Below are 18,767 nucleotides of genomic sequence, written 5' to 3'. Positions count from 1 at the left end.
TCTTGTGGAAAGAAAGAATTGAGCCAGCAAAAGGTCTATTTAAACAGCTGTACTCAAGAACTTCCTCCTTCTACGAAAATAACCGTTCATTTTCACACCGATTGTGTCTGGAACTCTGAGGTAAGTGTCTATTTGTGCCGAAGGTTTTTTTGTCCAAGCATAAACAAGGCTGTAGTAAAGGGTGAGCAGGGAGGCTGTGATTTGATTTACTGAAGGGCCACAAAAAGTCTTCGGCTTATGTATTAGATCCAAAACATTAAGAAATGTCATTGCAGTGTGTGCTGCGTGCTTTAATGAAGTCCTTGGTGGGTGGACCTCAGCCTCTGGTTTGCTGATTACATACATTTATCTTCATGTGGCCCTGAGGTGAAGCAGGATGTTTCAGCTGTACGTGAGAAACCACACAACCTCACGGTACCTAACAGGTCCCTCACTTCCTTATCCTCACGTTCACATCAGCTGGCCCATTGTGCTGGCTGAGTATGTACATTTCAAAGCGGGCTTACAAACGATAAAAAATAGCATAGGCTACAAACTAAACGATTCTAACTAAATTCCTCTGATAAAATATCGTTTGTATAAATGCAGTCGTGTTTTGTTGTATAAACATTAGATGTCATATTATTGTAAAACAATATTATGCAAGATTATCTTAAAAAACTAACTGCATAAAAGTTAAAAAGTTAAAAGTCCTCACATATCACTTTTTAAGCCTATATATATATATGTGTGTGTGTGTGTGTGTGTGTATATATATATAGGCCTATATGTGTGTGTGTATAGGCCTATATATATGGTACATAAATCAAAACCGCACTCATTTAAATAAATAATTTTAAATGTTTTTTTTTTTTTTTTTTTTTTTGTTGCTATTTTATTTATTTATCTACTTATCATGCGCTGGCTAATGCCTTGACTTTTATTGTTGTAACTATGACAAATGACAGTATGACAGTATGATGAAGAGGTTACCTCCCCAGATGTTGTAGACGTAGTGAGGAAAACATCATGTTTAATGTAACCACGAAAACCAATCAGGAGTGCCTCTCTTTCTCTCACAGCGCGTGTCACTGTCACTGTGAAAGCGCGCGCACTTGTCTGTGTCCACCACACAACTCCACTGAGCGTTGAGGGAAGCTGCAACTCGCCTTTTCCTCGACCAAACACGTTCAGAGTAGTCTGTAAGTGTACTTTGTCAGGGTGAGGAAAACGTTTGGAATGATTTGATTTGTATCCCTCTTACGGACATTCAGCAGTTTTGCGGTTGGACCTTCAGAAGCGATAAGATGTCAGCGGAGAAACTTACAACTCAGGTGCGTGGCGGAAACGCGCTTGTACACAGCCAAAGTGAGTAACGGAACGAAAGTGTTTTTACCATGTAAACAGTTTATACATGTATTTGTTTACTAATAATGTTTGAGATTAGTAGAACTGAAAGTATTGACTTTGGATTTAGATTAAGTGACTTTGTCAGTTTTGGAGACAAAGTGACACCTGTATTATCTCGCTCTTTTTAAACTATGTATTCGTTATTTTTGATAACATGTCACGTATTTTGATAATAACGTTACGTTTTCCTCATTTTTTTTCCTACTTTTTATTTTACAATGTGAGAATAGTAGTTCTCAAGACAAGGAGTGACAGTAGTCTACTTTTGCAATTCGTTATCACAACTTAAAATTCAACATTAGAATAACTAATAATATGTTCTTTCAACATAAAACAACTTAAAACAGTAAGTGTAGGTGTTGCCTTAATTTTAAGTTTAATCAACTTGGATTTTTGAGTTATCGCACCAAAAAAACACAAAATTTTAAGTTGTGATAACTAATTGCAACAGTCATTTTTTTACAGTGTACAATGTGACAAGTTAATGTGCTAAAAACTACTTTTAATAGCATTTTTTTCCTATTTTCTTTTATCTTTTACAAGTATTATGCCATGTGTACACGTTTTATGACCTCATACTATGAGCCTATTTAATTTTTTTTTTTTTAATCGTTTGTCGCACCTCGTGGCCATAAAAGCTGATTAAAGGGACAAAAAAATTGAACACCTTACCTTTTAAATTATAATTAATACGATTTCTTAATGATTTTAAGTAAGAATTTAAAGCTAAAATGTTAAAAAAAAAAAAAAAAAAAAGTCCATGTCGTTTGCCAGCTACCTATCTACATATTTATGGAATGATTTACAGAAAAGTGATGTAATTTACAAGCTGTGAAAGACATATCTTCTCTAACAGTGGGCAGGTTTAAAATAACTACTAAAATTAGAGATCTGTTAATGACAGCATCATTTCCTCTCACGCCAAACACGCTCGCTGAGCATCTGTTACAGTACTGAATACTGTACAATATTTCCACATTTCCACCCCTTTTTTAAATAAAGACGTGCATGACGTGACGCATGAGGGACCTGGTACATTCTTTTCAGTCCAGACATCATGTGCTTAATATTATGATACTTCATAACAGTTCAACAAGTTTTGGAAAGTACCTTGTCTTAATGCACAGGAAGCATTTTGTAGAACAGTGCTTGCTGAGGTAAAAGTTGTTAAAACGCAGCGTGATTCTAGACCTGTGCATTGGAAACAGTTTGTCATTTTTTTCACTTGAGAGAGTCAACAGCCATACCTCAGTCACACTGTGCTATAAAAAGCAAACCACAACACTAAACCCCAGAAAGATTGACTGTGACTTTAATCATAGCATTTTTGTGCCTTATCAAACAGAGCTAAAAGATAAGAAATCTCTAAAAAAAATAAAAGATAATGTGGTCTACCTTGGAAGGAATGCTGCTGTTACTCAATTCTTTCTAGATAGGCCTACACAAAACCACAATAAAGAAACCAAAAGAGTCAAAGGATAGCCAGAATGATTTAATTACACATAAAGACAGAATTTTTTACACGAACATACTGTATTTGAACAATTCAGACTGAGCATTATCAAATACTAAAGAAGTAGAGCTGAAACTTATACTATCGTTTAAAAGTTTGGGGTAAGTAAGATTTTTTTTAAACAAATGAATAGTTTTATTCAGCAAGGATGTGTTAAATTGATCAAAAGTGACTGTAAAGACAATTATAATGTTAAAATCTATTTCAAATAAATGCTGTTCTTTCATCAAAGGAATTCTATACATCCTGGAACAAAATATATCACTGTTTCCACAAAAAATATTAAGCATGCCGCACAACTGTTTCAACATTGATAATAATAAGAAATGTTTCTTCAGCAGCAAATCAGCATATTAGAATGATTTCTGAAGGATCATGTGACACTGAATACTGGAGCAATGATGCTGAAAATTCAGCTTTGCCATCACAGGAATATATTACGTATTAAAATAGAAATTACTGTATTTTTAATCAAATAAATGCAACCTGGGTACGCTGTAAAAAAAAATATTTTCACAATTTAACACATTTTTTCTTTTGTCAAATCAACTTCAATAATTAATGTGGTTCAGATAACATAATATTTTGAGTTTCTGTTGATTAAACCAATCGCCTTCATTGTATTAACTTCATTGTATTTTAATTTCAATGAACTCAAAATTTTACGGCAACCAGGGAAACTTACTTTTTTAAGTTAAACCAACAATTCTTTTTTACATTGTGAGCATAAGAGGCTTATTTCAAAAACAGTTAAAAAATCTTACCGACCCCAAACCTTTGAATGTACATTTGATTATGATACAAAAGAAATTACTACCAATAATTACCATTTATTCGTTTAATAAAGGGGAAACTGATGCATTTCTAGTAGAAAGTCCATGTAACATGAAAGCAGAATCACATGAATGGGTACAAAAGAATACTTGTTCACGATTCTAAGCCAATAATAGCAAAGGCATTGCAAAGTTCAACTGTATACATCCTAGAAACTAATGGAGGAAGTGCTGACCGGGTCTTGTGATAAATAGAAGGCATGCACAAATATTTCATTCGTACTTGTGGAGTCTTTCTTAAAATAAAAGCTTATTGTTGGATTTGGTCTGTCTTCTTTTGATGGAGACCTCCTGTTTGAGAGATGGATTGCTTTTGTGACCCAGAGATGTTGATCTTTTATTGTGCAATGTGATTGTTCTTTCTACAGGGTAAGAAGTCCCATTGAAGGTCTACCGGAGCTGCTTCATGCAATTTAGCATCTGTTTCCTTTAAGACTTTCAATGAAATGCTGAAGTGAGCTGGACCTAAGGGACAGGCTGGGGAACGGGTAAATCAAGATTTATGGAGGGGTGTCTCTATTGACCCTGCAGTTACCACAGTTACCCCCAAAGTGGCTTAGCAGCTGATACCAGGTTCTTCCTATCCCCTCTTTCCCTTCAAAAAGAGAGTTATTTGGTTAGAGCAATGGTCGGATTGGCTCGTCCTCACACCTACTGCAGGAGCCATTGAGTGGCAGAGTCCCACTGAGCAATTATCTGGAGCACAACTATGTGTGTCCCTGAGGATGTCCTTTCATATTGGTTGATGGAACCATGTCTTCTCTCGTCTACATTGTTCTTGAGCTGCTGATTGCGGTTTTGGCCGTGGCAGGGAACGTTCTGGTGTGCTGGGCCGTCTGCCTCAACAGCAATCTCCAGAGCATCACCAATTTCTTTGTGGTATCACTGGCTGTGGCGGACATCGCAGTGGGACTCCTGGCCATTCCGTTTGCCGTCACCATCAGCACGGGCTTTTGCAGCCATTTTCATGGATGCCTCTTCATCGCCTGCTTTGTGCTGGTCCTCACGCAGAGCTCCATCTTCAGTTTGTTGGCCATTGCTGTGGATCGCTACATTGCCATCAAGATCCCATTGAGGTGAGTGAATGGTTGTGTTGTGAATTTCAGGAGTTAAAGGCAAACTTTTAGTAAGAACAAGATTACTGATCACATGGTTGCTTGAAAGAACAGATTACAGAGTCGCCCCATAGCAAGAACATAGACAAAGTTTCCTCTTTCACATTACCAGTACATTCATAATTGGTTATTATTAATGGTAAAAACTGATCAAAACTTGTATTAAAGACAAAACGGAATTGTTTGGCCAAATAATGGCAAATGGGGGCAGGGTTATTATAGTAACAAAAACTAAAACTGAAACTAACACCATTTAAAAAAAAAATCATTACTTGAAATAAAATAAGCGTTATAATTAACAAACTAAAAAAATAAATATAAATAAATTAAACAAAGTAGTTAACAAGGTAACATTTCTCATTTTAATTTAGTTTGACATCATGTACTACAATAACTAAAACTAAAATAAGAATTAATAAAGAAAAGATAGACATTTAAAAACATTAAAAAAAAAAAAAAAAAAAAAATGATATTGATGGAAATTATGGAAGCTTTTTTCCGCTACTAAATAAAAGATAAAACCTCACAATTCTCACTTTTTTACATGTTTACATGTCGCAATTCTGACTTCTTTTCTCAGAATTGCGAGATATAAACTCACAATTGCGGGATATAAACTCGCAGTTGCTAGAAATAAACTCACAATTGCAGGATATAAACTCGCAATTGCTAGAAATAAAGTTAGAATTACTTATTTTCTCAGAATTGTGAGATATAAACTCGCAATTGTGAGTTATAAAGTCCAATTCTGAGGAAAAAAAGACTTTTTTCTAAGAATTGCGCGTTAATATCTCACAATTCTGACTTCATAACTCGCAATTGCATGTAATAAAGTCAGAATTGCGAGATATAAACTAGCAATTCTGAGAAAAAAAGACAGAATTGTGAAATAAAAAAACGCAATTACCTTATTTATTTTTTATTCAGTGGCGGAAACAAGCTTCCATACGAAAGATATTTAAAAAAAAACAAAAACCCAATTAAATTACTAAAAAATTTAACTAAAATTTAAATGAAAACTGAAAATATAAATATTCAAAATATAAATACAAACTATAATAGTGTCTCAATGATACTAAATTGGATAGGGATACAGTCCTTTTTTTTTTATATACTGGTTTGGAATGCAGACATACACACAACCCAATATAAATATATATTGTACACTCAAAAATGAAAAGTCTGTCATTATTTACGGTCACGCATGGCATGGGGCATAAAATATATTGAAAAATGTCTATTCAAAATATCTTGTTTTGCATTCCACAGAGGAAAAATGGTTCATACAGGTTTAGAATGATATGGGAGGCATTGTGTGTTTGTGTGAGTGTTTACATGTATATTTAATAAAACGTGTTTGCAGATGTGTAATCTTATGTAATCTTTATTTATGTGTGTTTTGCAAATGTTTTGATATGAGGTTAAAGGCTCCTAGACTGAGTGACTCTCTCTGCTTTTCTCCTGATAAATGACTTGATAATGGGCACAACATGCACTGTAATTCCCTCAGATACATGTAATTTCCCCTGTAATCACTCTTTACCTGCCTGCAATGATTTTTGCAGTAAATAGGAGTCATGCAGCTTTACGCTGTTGACAAATGTTTCAAGAATAGTTCATTTCAGTGGAGCCAAATCAATAATCAATACTTAATCTGGCACCATGTTGTAACATAGTGACATACAAAGGAGGAGCAAACAAGTCACACCCCACAGGAAGTAGAATTGGAATTTAATTTGAAAAACTTTTAAACAGCTTCAAATATTCAAAGACAAATGTTGCTTGTTTTTTTGAAAATCAGTTCAGTTTTGTTCTTTTTTACACTCAAATTCGAATTGAAATTCTGCTACCTCCGTTTAAATTATGGAATTCATTTGTAATTCAAAAGCCATTCTCAATTCAATTCTAATGGCACACAACCCTGGTTGCTAGATGCTTTTTTTAACAGGCCCAAGTCTCTAGATATGACTCAGGTCCCTCCTTCAGTATAAGCCTAGGGGATTTTCAGCCGTTTTATTGTCCGTTAGGTGTAAATCATAGGTCTGATCCTTTACAAAAATAATAGCACACGTCTGCTCCACAAGCCACATGATTTGTGGTATCATTCATTGTATGTAGCACAAACAGTGAGGGAGTTTAATGAGGTTAAGGGTTTCTCGGAAGAAATAGTGTATATACACACTTTAATTAGTGATTAAAGTATGTATCATAAAGAGTTATACTTATCCTAGTATTTTTTTTTACTACTAATTATATCTTGGTCCAATGATATAAACTTAATTTACTAAAGATGTGAAAGTGTCTGGTATTAAACCTGGGACATTTTGCGCTCCAGTTGAACATCGTAATTATTATTCTTAAACCCTCTGGCCCAGCAGTTCTCAGCAGCACTTTTCGGAAGCTGAAAGGTGTGGGACTTTACCACCTGCCTGCATACAGGGTGTGATGCACATTTCTGCTCATGGTGTAGATTGAGCTGCCCAAAGCATTGTAAGAGAACAGCAGTGACAGCAAAAGCCCGGGCAAGTGTTGATTACATAAGGTCTGCCGGCTTCCAGTCTCTGTGGGTGTGTGAATGAGGTACCAGTAGTACTGGAGCCCAGTAAGTCCTCTGGGTTTAATGAAACAGCCACTGTTGTTCTCTATGGGCCTGATATAAGCCCAAGGATTTTTGGAACAATTGACATTTGACCACCGTTTCCAACTGTTGCCCTTGGCAAAGGAAACATATAGCAGGGCTGTCTGTGTGACGGGATGTTTGAAATGCGTAGCGGCGGTGGGTTTTGCACAGCTGTATTCCAAACTGTTTGTAAACTGATGCTTGTACGGTTGCTGATATTCTTTGTATAATTTATTTTAGTATCTGGTTTTTCAACCAGGGGTCTGCGGGGTCTCAATATAGTAGCATTCTTAATAAAACCACAAGAGTAACCCCTGACGCGATGTATGACGCAGGATGTAGGAGTTAGTTATTATAGTTAATAAAGTTTTAAATATGGATTTTTTTTTATTTTTTTTTTACAAAAACCCATTGCTTCACTTCAGAAGGCCTTTATTAACCCCCCAGAGCTGTGTGGAGTACTTTTACGATGGATCAATGCACTTTTAATCCGGCCCTCCATTCACTACCATTATTAAGCTTGGAAAAGCCAGGGTATTTTTTATTTTTGGTTGAACTAACCCTTTAAATCAGTGGTTAATGAGTAGTTTGTTTGTTTGTTTGTTTAGTATTGTTATTTAATATATAAGGTTGATAATTGGATTTTGCCACCTCTCAAAGTAATAATCTTTTGCAGTTGAAACCCCCTGGTTTAATTTAACATTTTAAGTCTTGTTGTTTTCTAATTATATCACGGAAAAGATCAAGTTTTCAGCCTCATTGAAAGTTGTACAAAAACAAAGCCTGTAAGTATTATTTTAAGACTAGGCACAATACAGGTGAAATATATGCTTCTTATTTGCACATATCCTGGTATTTTCCACTTTGGCAGCAATTACCAGGACTTAACACCTAAACAATAGACATTTCCCAGGAGCAAAGTCAGTGCATGCTTGTGTGGATTTGGGAAAAAAAATGCCATACCCTTTTCAAGCCCTGACAGTGAACAATACACAACAATACAGCCCACTTCAGGATGGACTTCAGGAAACATCAACATATTGTTTGATGCAGATTGTAATATATGACCTAATTTGGCATGCTTATCACCATAGTGCTTCATAGCATGCTTCCTTCCAAAATTGCTGTTTCATGTCTGTTTTTGTTTTGTTTCGCTAAGGTACAACAGCCTTGTCACAGGCCAAAGAGCCAAAGGCATCATTGCGGTATGCTGGATACTTTCAGTGGTCATCGGCTTGACCCCCATGCTGGGCTGGAACAGTGGCATCGCCGCAGAAACCAACAGCTCCTGTCCTCAAGGTATGACGGAGTGCTTGTTCGAGAAGGTCGTCACCATGGGTTACATGGTTTACTTTAACTTTTTCGGCTGCGTCTTGATTCCGCTATTTGCTATGCTGGCCATCTACGCGCGGATCTTCATGGCTGCCCGTCGCCAGCTCAGACAGATGGAGCAGAAGCTAGTGCACATGCATGGACACACCCACGGGGAAGGATCCTCATCCCGGTCCACACTACAAAGGGAGGTCCACGCCGCCAAATCCTTGGCTATCATTGTGGGCCTCTTCGCTATTTGTTGGCTCCCATTGCACATCATTAACTGCTTCACATTGTTCTGCCCTCAGTGTGATCGACCTCAGGACTGGGTCATGTACCTGGCCATCATGCTTTCGCATGCTAATTCAGTAGTGAACCCGTTTATATACGCCTACCGAATACGTGACTTCAGGCACACCTTCCGAAGGATCATCCGTCAGCACTTCCTGTGGCATGAAAACAGACTGGCCATTGGTAACAGCAATGGAGGGATGGCTGCTTCTTCTGCTGCAGTCAGTGTGATTGACACTTCTTGTACGATGTCCAATGGCTTTGTGCTGGATCCCAATCCCATTCGCAGCATGATTTCTTGCGATGAATTTACAAAGCAAATGCCAGCAAAAATCAGGCCAAAAACGGAATTCCAAGACTTAGGATACAGTTTAAATGGAGCTTTAAATGGAGCCAGTTCAACACAGATTTTTTCATTACATACCAGGGAGGAAGTTCCCTCCATCAGAGACCATGTAGAAATCATGACGGTAAAAGACTGCAATGCTATTACTAATGTGCATGTCAGATGTCTGGTGCCCATAAGGACAAGCAACTCATCTGATCTTGCAGAAGTGTCATGACACACACTTCCATTACACAACAAGAGTAAAATACCCAGATGAGGCTAGTTTCGTTCTTCACGAAGCAATTACTGATCTGAGCTGTTGTGCAAGTGAGGGTCACTTCATTTACAGTACTATCCAGGCCAGGGTCAGGAAAGATAAAGCTATGAGAGGATCACATAGCTCCTGTGGGAACCCTCACTGCACAAATTCCAGGAATTTTTACTTGTCTTTGCAGTCAAACACCCCTGATGGTGTTTCCAGATTTTCTGACCTCATAAAGAACTAGTTTGCTGACATTGTAGAGCATTTTCAAAGCGATTTTAAGGAGCTTTATTGTTGTTCCCAGCCAAAGTGGGAGAGGCCTAATGGATTAAATCAATATTCTGGATAAACCTGTTATAACCGTGCCATAAAAGACATTGATGTGTGGCACATTTTAAGGAAGTATCATATTTCTGTGCTTATTTAAGTAGGAGTATGTCCAAACTGAAAACATGTACCATCAGTACACTTTCCAGAACCTCTGTAGTGCTTTAAAACATAAGGCTGCACGATTTCGGGAAACAAATCTAATTGCAGTTTTTCTGATTTAAAAATTGTGATTGCAATTTAAAATGTGATTTGAAAAAAGCTCCAGGTTTGCTGTGTGTGCTTGTTTGTAGGGCTGCACAATTTGTCCAGAAATGTTTTGATTATATATTAATATGACTATAAAATAATTTATCATTATTATTACTTAAATTAAAAAATAAGAAATTTTACTATTATAATATTTCACTGTAAAATAAAAAAAAAAATCAAGTATTTAAGAAAAATGTTGTAATAATAATTCCAAATGCACGTTATTTTTTACTGTGAACCGAACCACTCTGAGACACTGAAAACACCACATCATGAGCTGTTAGCTTGTAAAAGAACACAGCGCCGCTCTTCACTCTGAAACATGCAGCACACATTTGTCAAATAAAGGTCCAGTGTGTAATATTTAGGAGGATCTATTGACAGAAATGCAATATAATATACATAACTATGTTTTTAGTGGTGTATGAAGACTTTACATAATGAACCGTTATGTTTTTATTACCTTAGAATTAGGGCTGCACAAATAATCGCGATTAAACCGCATGCGATTTGGCAAAGGCTGGGAATTATTTTATGCGCAGCTTGTCAGAGCTGTACGGCTCAGTGATCAGTAGTAAATGCTTCTCCATCTGAAAGCCAGAGGGCGCTCTTGCGCAGAAACTCCAAATATGCCCTGCCGCAGAAGATAACACACGTCATTCCATGAAATCACTATGGGCATCATACTATCCAATAAACAGAAGATTGAAATGCTTTGATTGATTAAACATGACTAATAAACTGCCTTATTCTGTGTAAGAAGCCACATCATCTCACAGAAGGATGCTCAACTGTCGTTATGAATTGAATTTGGAGTAAAAACTGAATGTTACTAAATGTTGTCTTTTGTTGGACAAGATGTTAATAAATGCTTCTCATGTCTGGAAAGATTATAAGCACATTATAAGCGACTCAAACTCGCAGTGCTTTCAGATGGATTAGCATTTGGAGCCATACTTCATTGACAAGCTGCGCATAAAAAAAATAATCGCAGCCTTTGCGATTTCATAATCGCACTAAGCTAAATCGCTTAAGCGCAATTTCGATGTTTTCGCATGTTTCTTTTTCTTTTTTTTAAGTTATATTTATGGGCTTTTTGTGCCTTTACTCAGACAGGACAGTAGAGAGCCGACAGGAAAGCATTGGGCAGAGAGAGGGGGCAGGATCGGCAAAGGGCCTCGAGACAGGAATTGAACTCGGGTCGTTGTGAATGCATTTGCGCCATCTGTCGGCACACTAACCACTAGGCTATCGGCGCCGATTGCCACCATGTTTCTACAGTAGCCCTAAACGGACAAACTGCTCTACAGAGTGCGTTTGCTTGACTGTCTACTCTCTGTTGTCTCAGATGACGACATCTTTGTCCTGTGTTGGCCACCGTAGGTTCTCTATGTGTTTCGAAAGGGAGGTATCAGTGGTGGACTGAGCCGTTGGTTGCAGTTTGCAACCTCACCACTAGATGCCGCTAAAATTTACATACTGAAACTTTAAATCGCAGCCTTTGCGATTTAATAATCGCACTAAGCGATATTGTGATTTCTGTTTAATTTCGGTTAATTGCGCAGCCCTATTAAAACATGACCAAACTGAATTATACTGTACTGATTGTAAGCATGTGTTAATATTTAAGGAAATGTACTAAATAAAACAAAGCTATAACCAAATTTGCACAAAAAGAGTGTTATGTATAATGATGTACACTCTCTCAGGAAAAAAGGTACAAGTTGTTACTGGGGCGGCACCCAGATACAAAGAGTGCAAAAGCTAAAAGGTACACCTTTCTATCTTAATTACACCTAAAGGGTAAATAAGGTACCTTAAAGGTACATATTAGTACCTAAATGATACATATTAGTACCATTTGAAAGGGTATTGCCCTAGTGACATCTGTTGCACCTTAGGGTTCAACCCCAGTGACAACCTTTTTTTTACCCGAGAGTGCATAAAACCTTGTGTGTTGATTAGAATCAAATGCAGACATTCATCATGATAAGAGTTTAAGCCATATACTGTCTGTGCACCATCAAGTGGACTTCTTGGTGCTTAATAAAGTGGACTTCGATTCCAAATTTCCCAGAAGAATAAGTATAAACAGTAATGATTCACAAATAGTATATTAAGCATTCGTCTGTAATAGATTTATTTATTCTTCAACACAACAATGATTAGGGATCATAAAATTCTCAGGATGTAGGACAGTGGTGTATAATCCTCTCTTGCGACATACGGATACAAACACAAACATGGACTCCTACACAGACCAGCTATGATTGTATTTACAGAGAGACTGCTGACGCCAGCGGCCGGCTTAATGCAATGGAAATCAAATGATGGGGCATTTGATGATCCCTTAAACTGTACCATTACACTTCTCTTTTCCTCATTAAAAAGCTCTAGAGTGGGAAAGATCTGCATGATACATGTATTTGGCACATGGGAGTTGACATTTTTAGGTGTTTGTGGTGTGTAACGGTCCATTTATAGGAGCGAGTATAGAGTGACCATTCATAAAAATGGAACAAGTGAGCTAGACTTCCCAGAATTTTTACATTTTTTTTTAAATTATAACTTTGATTAATATTGCCTCTGTATTTGGCTTACGCTGAAGGATCATAGACCTGGGTAGTCGGTATATTTACATTTGTTATAAATCAGCAGACATCATATTTTCAAATATCACAGGGGAAAAAAATGTATATATGTGTGTGTTTGTATATGTCCATACATATATATATACATATATATTTTTTTCTATTTTAATATGTTAAAATAAGACATTTTTTTCCATGTGATGGCAAAATTGTATATTTGGTGAGTAAATAATGATATTATTAATAAAAATATGTATTATTAATAAGTAAATAATTTATATTATATATATATATATATATATAATATAAATTATTTTTAATTATATATATGTATATATAATATAATATAATATAATATATATATATATATATATATATATATATATATATATTTTTTTTTTTTTTTTTTTTTTTTTCCCTGTGATGGCAAAATTTTATATTTGGTGAGTAAATAATAATATTATTAATAAAATAAATAATATAATATATAGGCTACACAATTACTTTAATATTTGTTGAGTAAATTTCAAAAATGCACATAAATATATTAAAATAGAAATATATGGTAATACTTTACAATAATAATTATTAATAGAACAGTTCTATTTTTATTAACTAACATTAACAAAGGTTAATAAATACTGTAAAATTATTTACTTATTAATTACATAATATATATATATAATTATAATATAATATATACACACATATATATATATATATGTGTATATATATATATATATATATATATATGTATATGTATATATATATATATATATATATATAAATTACTTTAATGTTTGTTGAGTAAATTTCAAAAATGTACATTAATATATTAAAATAGAAATATATGGTAACACTTTACAATAATTATTATTAATAGAACAGTTCTATTTTTATTAACTAACATTAACAAAGATTAATAAATACTGTAGCAAATATATTGTTAGTTAATACATTAACTAATGTTAAAAAATTAGACCTTATTGCAGTGTTATGAAATATATTTATATATACATATATATTTTTTTTTATTATGAAAATGAAGTTATTGAAGCTGTGCACATACAAATTTTATTATTATTTATATTATTTTAATGGCAACTACCCAATTATACTAATTATAATCATTATAACAATAAAAAGCAAAAGTCAAGAAAAGGATAGAAGCTCTTTCCATTGTTCAGTTCGATGTGTCCAGCACTTGGTCAGAGTCTATCAGTTCAGATCTACTGGTTTGTTGATTCTAGCTGAGAAATGTCAGTCAGCGCAGCAGTGGCATGGTTTGATTTTGTTTTGAAAGCACTATTTTTTAATAAGACAGATGCCCTTTACAAAAACGAATCTCCAGGCTTACGCAGTAATTTATCTTATTCCATCATGGATGTTTGTTGTGTAAATCAGATCGGAGTGAAGCTAACAGACTGTCAGCATGTCACATAGATCAGTAGCAAGCTGGCAGGTTCATTCTGCTGGTAAAATGAGGTTTGAAGACATTGCTGAGTTACTGTGTAATCAACAAACATGCCCCCACCTATTCCACTGTCACTGGTTGTAATTGGTTGAATTGAGTTTTTTTCTTTTTCTCTTTTGTGGATCCGATGCAGGTGAAATCAGGTTCAAGCTCATGGGGGCAGTTTCAGGTCACAGAAAAAGACTGTTGATTTTATTTTATTAACACATGTTCCTGTTAATGCTTTCAAAGAAAGGTATTTTTTCATTTTCTTACCTCCATTGACAAAATTCCTTAGATAACATCTGATAACATCAAAATAAAAGAATAGGTTAATAAATGCCTATTTTAGGAGGGGAGTTTCGATGTTGCAACATTATGTGGTAAAATTAAATAAACCAATTGTTTAATGTTCTGCACTTTGACAAACAATATTTCAGCCAGTTATTAGATTTTACTACTTGCGTTTATTTCTGGAAAACAGGAACATTCAATTAATAAACAATCAGCAAACGTAATGGTTTTACTTCCTGTCTTGGCTCAGTTCAGCCCATTTTGAACATAACATCTCTTGTTCTGCAGTGATTTACAGACAAAGAGGAAAAGACTATGCTAAGAATAGACACAGAATCAGTCTATCAAGCAGCAGGATGACAGAACACATTTAGACTCTATATTGCTGCCTTACACAATTCCTGAGAGTACAGCAATGAATCTCGATGATGCCAAAACCAGACAAATGACTTCTCCAAGCATCTTCCATTGTTTAACAATCTTTTGACCTTTCTTGTTTTATATGTGCCATATAATGTATCATATATATAAAAAGTAATGGTTTAAAAGTAAATATATAAATGTAATCATTTATAAAATCTGTGTCAAAGATGGATTTCATGGACAATAAATATATCGTAAGATTAATAATTATTTCTTTTAAATAATTAATAACACATAAATGATAACCAACAAGCATAAGTAAATGCTGAATGAAAATATCAAAGGGACACGTAACATTTTATTAAAATAATTGATAACCGTGACATTAAATTGAACGACAATGTTTTTAATCATATCCACAATTCAATACCGCCCTCTTCTGTAAATCTGAAGTGTCTTCCGCTTGTTCACACTGACCTGAATTTTACATATTAATAGGACTTCAATTCCCAAGATGCAACAGGGTTTCAGGAAAAGGCGGGGCTTCTGCTTTCAGCTGCATTGTGGGAGCGGGAAAACGCCGCAAATACTCACGTTGTTCAATAGTGGAGATTTCAACGAAGCCGTCTACTCAAGGTACTCTAACGCTTAATGGCGAAAATCTACTACTTGTAGTTTGTTACTTGGTCTTTCACTAAAATACACAGTCGTGTTTGATCTATTTGATTCTTTAGCGGAGAAACGTCCATTTTAGACAGTCATTGTTTGCTTGGTTTATTCATGCGACTCGTTTGAGATCAGTCTAGATATTAATTGTGAATTTGTTAGTTTAGCTACTGAAGTCAGTATAAGCGAACTAGTAAATACCAAAACTGAATGATTTTCATGACGTTCGTTTTACACCGTAGATTGTGTCCTCCAATATGCACAGAACACGATTCCCGAACGAATGGTTCTTATGAGCCGGTTCTTTTTAGTGAATCACAACTATAAAGCGTGACCAGTGTCGTCCGATTGCCGAACGAATCGTTCCAATGAGTCGGCTCTTGTTCTAATGAGTCGGAACTGTGGCACATTCTCACTGTACTGCTGTCCACTAGTTATTACTTTCGTCATTTTTGATTCGAAAATAACCTAAATTTATTTGCTGATAATTAACTTGTTTTTCTCTCCTAGATTAAAACATGTCTATTGGTGTTCCCATCAAAGTCCTGCATGAAGCAGAGGGTCACATCGTGACCTGCGAGACAAACACGGGTGAAGTGTACAGAGGCAAACTGATTGAAGCCGAGGATAACATGAACTGCCAGGTACTTCTGAAAATGAGTTGATCCCACAAAAATCACAATTCATTCTTGATACGTTGTCTCTGTTACCCAAACAATTTCCATAAACTTGTATTTACAATGAGTCGTGAATAATGCTACTAACTGTACTTATGTTGTGTGAATCAGATGTCCAACATTACAGTGACCTATCGAGATGGCAGAGTGTCCCAGCTGGAGCAGGTGTACATTCGCGGCAGCAAAATACGCTTTCTCATTCTACCTGATATGTTGAAAAACGCCCCTATGTTGAAGAGCATGAAAAACAAAAACCAAGGGGCAGGAGCTGGAAGAGGCAAAGCTGCTATTCTCAAAGCACAAGGTTAGTCAACGAACATCCTTTTTATAGTATTGTTGATTTCTGCATATGTATTATTATTATGTATTATTGAGTAGCTGCATATGTATTATTCAGTGGTTGCAATATCAAGTGCTCTTTAGCTACATAAATTATTTTTATGGTCCCAAATATTTTTGCTGGGGGAATTTAAGTAGTTGCATTCAAATATAAATACTATGTTTAAAATTTTACAATTCGTTTAATTATTCTCAAAAAACAATAGGAAAGATAGTGGCTCTGAGCACTGTTTGTCATTTAAAACATTATCAAGTGGCTGAACAAGTTAAAGGATTAGTTCACTTTCATATAAAATTTTCCTGATAATTTATGTCATCCAAGATGTTCATGTCTTTCTTTCTTCAGTCGAAAAGAAATTAAGGTTTTTGATAAACATTCCAGGATTATTCTCCTTATAATGGACTTCAGTGGTCTCTCCAAATGATTGAAGGTCAAAATTATAGTTTCAGTGCAGCTTCAAAGGGCTTTAAACGATACCAGATGAGGAATAAGGGTCTTATCTAGCGAAACGATCGGCCATTTTTGAAAAAAATGTAAATGTATATGCTTTATATAAACAAATGATCGCCTTCCAAGTGCTTCCGCCAAAACCGTACTTTTGTATTCTTCAAAAAGCTTACGCTTTATGTCCTACGCCTTCCCTATTCTACTTACGGGAAAAAATGTAACTGGCGCTGCGTTCGTTCCGTAAGTTGAATAGGGAAGGCGTAGGACATACGGTGTAAGCTTTTTGAAGAATACGAAAGTACGGTTTTGGCGGAAGCACTTGGAAGGCGATCATTTGTTTATATAAAGCATATACATTTACTTTTTTTTTTTTTTTTTTTTTTTTTTTTGAAAATGACCGATCGTTTCGCTAGATAAGACCCTTATTCCTCATATGGTATCATTTAAAGCCCTTTGAAGCTGCACTGAAACTATAATTTTGACCTTCAACCGTTTGGAGGCCATTGAAGTCCACTATAAGGAGAATAATCCTGGAATGTTTTCATCAAAAACCTTAATTTCTTTTTTGACTGAAGAAAGAAAGACATGAACATCTTGGATGACATGGGGGTGAGTAAATTATCAGGAAAATTTTATATGAAAGTGAACTAATCCTTTAATGCTTTTCATGGGAAAAGCACAAGATGAAACCACTAACTGTTTATTTTTCCCTTGCAGTCGCAGCAAGGGGCCGAGGTCGAGGAGGACCAGGAGGAAGGGGAAATATTTTCCAGAAAAGGCGATAATGTGAATCCTATTTTAATCACAGTATCATTTTGTACAGTTTTATTTTTCTTTTGAGAAATTGTGTTTTTTGTTTTTTTTGGATTGTTGAAATTGGTGATCTTGTAGTTTTGTTGATTTTGCAATAGTTTTATTTCACTTTTCTCATGTAATAAAGCTGTTTAATTACACAAAGTGTTTTATTAATTAAGTGAAGGACTGATTTAGCAGCATGTCATTCCATTTATTAACAGTCAAATATCTAAACACCTCAGCACGCACTTAAAGTTTGCACCAAATTATTGCTTTAATAGAAAATAACCTGTTTAATCACAAGTTTCTCAGTGTCCTGATTATGTAATGTGTTTTTAATGTTTTAGATTCCATGGTCGCTAAATATTATCATCCTCGTGCGAGGGACCCCAATCCTTAAATTTAAAAGATGGCAATATTTTTTTTTTTAATGTTAAAAGACCCAATTTATACTATAAATTTGGGAAATATTTCGTTTCTGTTAAGTTCCTTTTCTACTCAGTATAGTACTTTACTGTTAGATGTATTTTTCTTTTATATTAAGTTATCTAAATACATTTTTATTATTTTTATTTATTTAAAATTCATTTTAAATCAAACCTCCTGCTCTAGAACACACTGGATGTTTAATTTAAACCTGTTTAATAATTTGTCCACCTTCAGCAAATTTCTTTAGGTCCAATATTGTGTTTACAAGAATAAATGCCTATAGATGTGTCCAAATACAATTTGCACTGAAATTCATTGTCATTGCCTATGCAAGTTCAGCCAGGTGCATCATTGTATTGGCTTGTAAGATCAATAAAATAGTACTTTGGGGCTTTACATTAAATTGTAAGAATCATAAGTTTAATTTGTAACATTAAATTGCAATTGAGTAAGAGTGCAGGTATTCGA

The 18,767-nt window shown here is 35.1% G+C and overlaps 2 protein-coding genes across 3 annotated transcripts; both read left to right on the top strand.

Annotated features, from left to right (window-relative positions):
• Positions 1–1,043: 1,043 nt before the first annotated feature.
• On the top strand, positions 1,044–11,908 carry LOC127525211 (adenosine receptor A2b-like). 2 transcript variants are annotated; one of them, XM_051917602.1, is made up of 3 exons: positions 1,044–1,313; positions 4,104–4,811; positions 8,630–11,908. In XM_051917602.1, the coding sequence occupies exons 2-3, from the start codon at positions 4,489–4,491 to the stop codon at positions 9,636–9,638; spliced, it is 1,332 nt and encodes a 443-aa protein (XP_051773562.1). In that variant the 5' UTR covers positions 1,044–1,313; positions 4,104–4,488; the 3' UTR covers positions 9,639–11,908. The 2 variants fall into 2 exon arrangements, with proteins under 2 accessions (XP_051773562.1, XP_051773561.1); XM_051917601.1 differs by having other exon boundaries at positions 1,045–1,347.
• Positions 11,909–15,423: 3,515 nt separating this feature from the next.
• Positions 15,424–18,032, top strand: LOC127524963 (small nuclear ribonucleoprotein Sm D3). Its single transcript, XM_051917060.1, has 4 exons — positions 15,424–15,581; positions 16,122–16,255; positions 16,400–16,592; positions 17,793–18,032. Exons 2-4 carry the CDS (start codon positions 16,130–16,132, stop codon positions 17,858–17,860), a joined length of 387 nt encoding a protein of 128 aa, XP_051773020.1. The 5' UTR covers positions 15,424–15,581; positions 16,122–16,129; the 3' UTR covers positions 17,861–18,032.
• Positions 18,033–18,767: the final 735 nt, after the last annotated feature.

The sequence above is a fragment of the Ctenopharyngodon idella genome, chromosome 13, assembly GCF_019924925.1.
Source record: "Ctenopharyngodon idella isolate HZGC_01 chromosome 13, HZGC01, whole genome shotgun sequence".
Classification (NCBI taxonomy): domain Eukaryota; kingdom Metazoa; phylum Chordata; class Actinopteri; order Cypriniformes; family Xenocyprididae; genus Ctenopharyngodon; species Ctenopharyngodon idella.
The sequence above is the reverse complement of the archived record's forward strand: the minus strand, read 5'-3'. Positions and strand labels throughout refer to the sequence as shown.

Coding starts and splice junctions, on each gene's coding strand:
- LOC127525211 (XM_051917602.1), top strand. CDS start 4,489: ATGTCTTCTCTCGTCTACATTGTTCTTGAGCTGCTGATTGCGGTTTTG. Junction 4,812..8,629: donor GCCATCAAGATCCCATTGAG/GTGAGTGAATGG, acceptor TGTTTCGCTAAG/GTACAACAGCCTTGTCACAG.
- LOC127524963 (XM_051917060.1), top strand. CDS start 16,130: ATGTCTATTGGTGTTCCCATCAAAGTCCTGCATGAAGCAGAGGGTCAC. Junction 16,256..16,399: donor AGGATAACATGAACTGCCAG/GTACTTCTGAAA, acceptor TGTGTGAATCAG/ATGTCCAACATTACAGTGAC. Junction 16,593..17,792: donor TGCTATTCTCAAAGCACAAG/GTTAGTCAACGA, acceptor TTTCCCTTGCAG/TCGCAGCAAGGGGCCGAGGT.